At 33.0% G+C, this 7,500-nt stretch overlaps 1 protein-coding gene across 3 annotated transcripts in view; it reads left to right on the forward strand.

Annotated features, from left to right (window-relative positions):
• LOC122267250 (3'-5' exoribonuclease 1) overlaps nucleotides 1–5,581 on the forward strand; it is a 12,810-nt gene extending 7,229 nt beyond the window's left edge. For 2 of the 3 annotated variants that reach the window (XM_043037286.2, XM_043037293.2), the window contains exons 3-9: nucleotides 363–489; nucleotides 829–1,024; nucleotides 1,353–1,491; nucleotides 2,380–2,532; nucleotides 3,739–3,822; nucleotides 3,996–4,171; nucleotides 5,035–5,581. In XM_043037286.2, coding sequence (XP_042893220.2) covers nucleotides 363–489; nucleotides 829–1,024; nucleotides 1,353–1,491; nucleotides 2,380–2,532; nucleotides 3,739–3,822; nucleotides 3,996–4,171; nucleotides 5,035–5,215 — 1,056 coding nt within the window. In that variant the 3' untranslated portion in view covers nucleotides 5,216–5,581. The remainder of the gene's footprint in view (nucleotides 1–362; nucleotides 490–828; nucleotides 1,025–1,352; nucleotides 1,492–2,379; nucleotides 2,533–3,738; nucleotides 3,823–3,995; nucleotides 4,172–5,034) is intronic. The other variant, XM_043037301.2, reaches the window with a different exon arrangement.
• Nucleotides 5,582–7,500: the final 1,919 nt, after the last annotated feature.

A 7,500-nucleotide genomic window follows, 5' to 3' on the forward strand; every position in this document is an offset into this window, starting at 1 on the left:
TCTCTCTCTCTCTCTCTCTCTCTCTCTCTCTCTCTCTCTCTCCTCTCTCTCTCTCTCTCTCTCTCTCTCTCTCTCTCTCTCTCTCTCTCTCTCTCTCTCTCTCTCTCTCTCTCTCTCTCTCTCTCTCTCTCTCTCTCTCTCTCTCTCTCTCTCTCTCTCTCTCTCTCTCTCTCTCTCTCTCTCATATGTCTAGATGTTAGATTTTACCATTAATCTGCTTTCAGATTTGTGTGATTACAATATAGATTTGTTTTCAGGGTTAAATCTTTGTTTTTAATATTGTTTGACATTCAAAGGTAAATGTTTGCCAAGAATGTTGACAGTCATTTGATATATATTTTGCGTATATTTGCTTTTAATAGAATTTTCACATGGAAGAGGAACCCAGCAGGGACAAAAAGGAGAAATTTGGTCGTGATAATCCAGTCTTTCGAGAATTGGCCGTCATCCATAGAAAGATTAAAGACATGAGCACCAATGAACTGATACGTAAGTTTATGTTGATAAGTTTGGATTTTAAAAACTTCTTTCCCGTTCTCTAGTTCTTTATCTGATTAAATTCTACTTTTGTATGGTTGTAATTTTTGCTCAACATTAGATTAGTTAACGGGTTCTTATCCATACAGGTAATGTATTTTACCATTAGTAACTGTATAGTGCTGTGTACTTGGCTTGTAGTTTATGAAATATTTGCTAACATGAGGAAAATGTGACATTTGGGAAGGGTTATCGTCAAGTCAAGGGACCCATAACGTATGATATTAATTTGATTAAAAATGAATTATTTTTGTCATTCATTCCCACTGCCATCTTTAATATTACTTCCAGAGGAACTACGTAACCTCAGACTGGACCAGCGAGGAAACAAAAATATCCTAATTAAAAGGCTCAAGGCCCACATACCAATGAAGCTGGAGGAGGCTTACAAAAAGGACCCACAAATTGAGCTATACAAGTATTTTGATTACTACGTTGTTATTGACTTTGAGGCAACATGCGATGGTGGAAATTCACATACTTACAGGTGAGAAAGTGGAAGTCGGTATTATTGTCATGTGAAGTATCTCTGTTGTCTCTGTTGCAATCTTTTATCTTGCAATTGTATGATATATGCATCATTTGCATTCAAAAGGTTTACATATATTTTGTTGAACTAAATATATGATCATAATTACGAACATCAGAACACCCAATTTCCAGAAATATTGGTCATGAAATTTATGTAATATAAAGAATGAATAAATGTCAAAAATTTTTATATGAACTTTATGTAAATTCATATCCAAATGTTCTCTGTCTTCTCTTTGTCTCCTCTCTCTCTCCTCTCATTCTTTTCCCTCTCTCCTCAACAGACATGAGATCATAGAATTTCCAGCAATGCTGATTGATACCAGCAAGACCAAAATAATTGCAGAGTTCAACTCATATGTACGACCAGTCATCAACCAGAAGCTAACAGAATTTTGCACTTGTCTAACAGGAATAACCCAGGTAAACTTACTGTTAATTTGTTTTAAGAGAATGTCTTATAATTTGTGTGCTTCTTATCAATTTATAGAATGTTTTTTCACTGTAACATATAATCCTGCTGCTAAGAGGTATCAATTTCTATACTAATACAATTATTTGCAGTTAGAGAGGAGTTATTTATTCTCAGTGTGAGAGGTGTTCTTGTGTGAGAAATGGCTAACTGGCAAATTAATTTGATTATGACACATTGTCTTGCTACTGCTAAAATATGCTGTCATTTAGAGGAAAACTCATGTTAAAGAATCATAAACCTAGTTTTTAGAGGTTTGGTTCATTCAAGCCTGGTCATCTATTCAAAAAGGAAAATATGATTTTATTTGTTAATTTGCCAGTAGCTGTTTTTTTGGCAGTAATTCTCAAAGTGATACTTTGTGAATCTAACTAAAAGCAGATCAGAGGAGTCTGTTAATTTATGTCCAGATTACAAATCTGGATTTCACTGCAGATTGTATCCTTATTTATATTCAACTATAAAGATTAATATGCACAGTTATTGTTATTTATTAAAATTTACCTTCAAGGCTCTATAGAATGGAAGAGTACAAGAGAGAATTCCAAAATCAAATTTAATAATCTTTTTAGGAATAAAACTTGCAGTTTTTAAACACACAATAAGTAAATATTTCACTTTGTTAAGTCATGTAAATACTTTGGAAACCTGTACCAGTATTCCACTGGAAGGCAGAAAATTACTGTAGTGTTTTTAACAATTATTCCACTTTTTTTGTGTGTGGATTAAATGACATCCATGCTATTTCTAACCTTTAGGGGTTAGAAAAAAAATCTTGATCATCATACCTTTAATGATATTATTACAATTCATGTTAAGCCAGTGTTTACCTTTGGCAGGACCATGTGAATTATGCACCAGAGTTTCCTGAAGTCCTCAAGAATTTTGAAAAGTGGTTGACTGAGCACAATCTACTGCAACATTCAGGCAGATTTGCAGTGGTGACAGATGGACCCTGGGACATGGGGAGGTTTATGTATCTTCAGTGCAAGGTGATGTAGACTGGAGTTAAGAGCACAGTCACCTTCTTTCATGTCTTCCATAGCTAAGAGACTCTAATGTGTCTATTTACAATAGTGGTGTGGCTGTGTGTTCTCAGTTTATTATCAGACCTGTTTTTCTTTATGACAATATTATAAATTGGGGATGTAAGAATTTAAATTATTAGTAATTTAGAAATACTGTTAACCTGATAATGCTGCAGTATAGGTCAGAAATAAAATATGAACATACTTAGAAGGACAAACATTGTATATTAAACTGATAACTCTTGCTGTTCATAATTTAGATGGCCTAGGTAATGGGTAACATGACATCCATGCTATTCAAGGAGTGGCAAACATATTTTACTTTTTTTGCCTCAAATATGTTTATATCATTAGACAATATTGATAATTATAAACATCTCAAATGCTTTGGGTTCTCTGGCCAATATTCTCGCATAAGACGGGCTCAGTACTGGGGGCAGGTCCATTCTCCCAGAGTGACACCAGAGTGCTATGTCTAGCAGAAAGCAAATAGAGATCACTACAGGCCTGTTTTGAGATAAAAATGGAAATTGTAAATCTTCAACTAAAGCCTATTATTGTCATCCCATGAAATCCTGTTACTTCCTTTATACTGAGTGAACTCATATGGAGTCTATTCATATTAAGATAACCTGTCAAATGGCTAATACAGACTTCACACTAAAGAGTTACCAAAAATTCAAAGAGAGATTGTATAATGCTTATGGAGTGCACAACATGTCCTACGACACTGGCTGATTGATGTATAACTACTCATGCCGGGGCAATTCCGGCTCTGAATGGTCACAATTCTGGGGTTTTTGAATGCTTCGAGATTCTCAGGTGCACAAGCCACGAGCCTGGGTTGCCCGCTCACTCACCCAGCCTTGGCCACATTCCTAGAGGGATGACCATGGGCTTAGAAGTAACGGAAGATGGGCATGGATTCTAGTCATAAATGAAATAAGGTGTATATTGCCTTATTGTAAACTTTTCAAGCACTGTTATGTAAAGTTTTTATTACCAAGTATCTTATATAGAAACTTTCTAGATAATAGCATATATATATATATATATATATATATATATATATATATATATATATATATATATATATATATATATATATATAATTACTATTATCTAATACGATTAATGTAATTAATATAATTATTTTTTTCTTATCCACAGATATCCAACTTGCCATTCCCTGAATGGTGCAAACAGTGGATCAACATAAGAAAAATCTTTTGCAAGTTTTACGGACACCAAAAGGTAAGAATAGAATAAATGTGTATTAGATTAAAAACCTTCATTATTGATATAGATATCTGTTCACTCTATATATCATATATTATAAATTCATAGATAGATTTCAACTTGTGAGTCCTAGGATTTTTTATGGAGAGGATTCAAAATGTTGATCACATACTTTGAAATATTTGCAGATATGTCTAAAAGACATGTTAAGATTTTTGGGAATGCACTTTAAAGGGCAACCTCACTGTGGCCGGGACGATGCATATAACATTGCTCGTATTGCCGTACAGCTTCTAAAAGATAGGGCAAACATGAAACTTAATGAAGAAATTCCTTCTGAGGAAACACACTTTGACATACAAGGGTAAGAAATATTTTGCTGCATAAAGTTATAAAAGTTTGAAGGCTCAGTCTCAAGTTCATTTTGTCATGAATAAGAAGCAAATGTAAATTTGCATAAATTTATGGTTAGCCAGAACTTATTTTGATATTTCTAGTATTTTTGTGAGATACACAAATATACTATCTTTGTTACTAATTAATTAATTCACCGCAAAGTATCATCACTTGATAATGAAATAGTCTGCAAAATAATGAGTAATACCACAAATGCCCCTTTTTGCTTAATTAGCAACATGCACCATTTAGTAGAGACATTTAAATGGTAAACTATAATTTGGAAAGACAATATGTTTGTTGTATTTTGTATTTTTATTTTTTTTTTTAAGTTGTACATTTTGATTTAGCATCTTACTAAGTACAGCAGTAGAGATAGACTATAAATATTGTATTGCAATATTTGGTACAAGCCAGATATATGCAGTATATTTTCTGTCTCTTTAAGTTATTTGGCACCTTTTTAAGTTCAACAGTTTAACCCATTCACACCGGTTGACATCCTATCATGTGGTCAGAAAATATCCCCGAACTCAGGTGATGTCCTGAGATGATATGCATTTTCTCGCCAAGTTTCGGGCAGAGCAATTGTGACATGCTGAATATTTAATGAATATGGCAATATTTTTACATGCCTTTACATTGTATATGCAATCATTGAAACCATAAGAATAGGGTGGGTGAAAAACACTCTGATAGGTCCGGTGGGAGTAGGCGAAAATATGTCTCATCGTGAATGGGTTACACGAACTTAAAAAGAATAGGAATTGCATATATTGAGTAAAAATCATCAAGTAAGCTCTGCAGATTTAACAGAAAATTTTGTTGCAGGATGACCATGGTGAAGAACATAACCCGACAGAGGAGAAATATGAATCAAGAGATGGACAATGGAACCAAGGATTTACAAAGGATTACTGACAATAAAAGTTCAAAGAAGTCAACAAGAGTCTTGCCTATTGATATAATGAACTTCAATGAATTTCCTCACTTGAAGAGAAATAATAATTAAGTATTTATTTTTATCACAGATTTATATATCAGTGCATCTATTTCTAGTTTGCATGTGCTAAAAGTGGACTGAACTATTTGGAATATATTTTTGATATCAGTGCTTTCAGTTATTTTTATTCATATGTTGAATAGCCACATCTTCATGGCTTTACAAATTTGATAATGATAGCAGTTTTGGGTATTACTTGATGTAGTCTGAGTATATAATATCAATAGATCTTTTCTTCCCTTTTTTTATTTACAAAGGTAATTTTTTGTTAAATATTTCTGTTAATCTATTTATTCAAATGGACAAAGTTTATAATATATGGTTACCTTATAAAAAATGTATTAAACATTTAGAAGTAAATTGTTATATAACAAAGTCATATTCTTCACCATTTACTTTTTAAAAAACAATCTTGAAAAGAAAATAATGTAGGTTTTTTCAAAGAAATTTTTTGAAAGAAAATATGTTGTTTTATTTGTTATATTTAAAAAGTACTTATAATTAGAAAAAATGCATACTTATGGTAAAGAAACAAATACAAAATCTCACACAAAAATAATGGACAGTGAAAGATGCATGGTAAATGAATCAAAGGGAGTCTTTCATAAATACTGACGTATATAAACATAATTAGTATATTTTAAAGGAAGATGTTTTACAGCTGAATTATATACTATTATAACAATGTAAAAGGACTGAGGAAAGGGAAAATTGCAAAATTGTAATATATGTATCTTAATCATTCAAAAGTAAATTAAATGCAATGTCTTCAACAAAGAAAACAATCATGAATTGGACATCAATTTCAACAAAGTGATGGATAAAAAAAAATGAGGATTGCCCCAATTTGTATATTGCAGATTGGTGTGTTTTATGGAGATTGCATTGAACTTTCAAAAACACACACACATATAGATACATTTAAAAGCTCATTCACATGCAAATGTGTATAATTCAAAGATTTCAACTTCAGTTACACAATCAAATGACTTAATGCTTTGTAAGTAGTCCATGCCATAATGTGAAAAATCAAATCTAATTTGTGAATATCACAAATATTGAATTCTATACCAAACCTTACTGAATGTATTCCAAATAACTTAAAATAGCCTACAGTTGAAACTAAAGTCTTCCTAAAAATAGAAAACTTTGGTATAAAAGTAAGTCAACAAATGTCAGTGGATACAAGCCTCTGAACAGCAACTGATAAACACCTCCCATTTCATAATATTCCTTTCCAACAATCATATGGTATTTCATATCTATCATAATGAATCAGTCATGTTGGAGAAAATATATTGAAATGGCCAAATATTGATGAGTAAGCTGGTTAAATGTAAAATTTTGCATTAGATATTTTTGCTTTGATTTCTCATTTGCAGAGATGCTGCCATGACCTCAAGGCCTATACTTAACCCATTGTGGATGGGTGTCATGACATACATGTTGCCACTGATTAGGCCTAAAAGACAGGTGTCAATGCGTACATGACGAGACATCAGGATCTGCTCACAAGTGAAGTGCAAACACAGTCATGAAGTATTATGGCTGTAACGGTGCTAGCTCCAGAGCTACAGAGTTCCAAAGTCAGCCTAAATCCCCATTTTATGATGAATTTATGGAAAAATATTGTTTGGACTAGTCTGCACTACCCAGAAGGTGGAGAAAACACTTGCCCGTCCCTCTAATTTTTAGCTGGTGCTGCTAGTGTCATTGGCCGCCCATCCTGACAACCAGTTAGGTTGTTTCCCCCCCCTTCCACAACGGGTTAAGCTTTGCACGGTTAAGTTCAAAAGTTCAGATACCAGTGGAGTGGGGTCTGTAAGTTAAACAAAAAAACTGAAAAAGCATTACTTCTTGATCCATATTGACACACCCCAACCCTTTTCAATATCTATCTTAGCAATATCCAAATCAAAACATTTATAAATGCATGACTTAAAATTCTAAGCAGTGCTATTCTTCCATACCTACTTCAAGGAGTACCTGAAAATCCATTCCTCTGAAGAAGTGTATACCACACTCCATTTCATAAATTTGCTAAATCTACACTGAAGATGAGAACTAAACTTCATCCAAACTCCTATGAAAGAAAACATTAGCCATGGCATTAGGTCTAACACACCAAAGACATGTTAAAAAGAGCAAAATAAAAAGAATATAAGAAATGATCCCAGGAAAAGAAAAATCTGACACACAGCAGGGTGCCCATTAAAAGGTTATAAGAATATTAATTTGATCATTAATCTCTAATCTCTCCACTGGATGCTAGCAAATATTTTCAAGTCTCATGA

This window comes from Penaeus japonicus, unplaced genomic scaffold, assembly GCF_977035675.1.
Source record: "Penaeus japonicus unplaced genomic scaffold, GWHDUDI00000001_assembly GWHDUDI00000015, whole genome shotgun sequence".
Taxonomy (NCBI): Eukaryota; Metazoa; Arthropoda; class Malacostraca; order Decapoda; family Penaeidae; genus Penaeus; species Penaeus japonicus.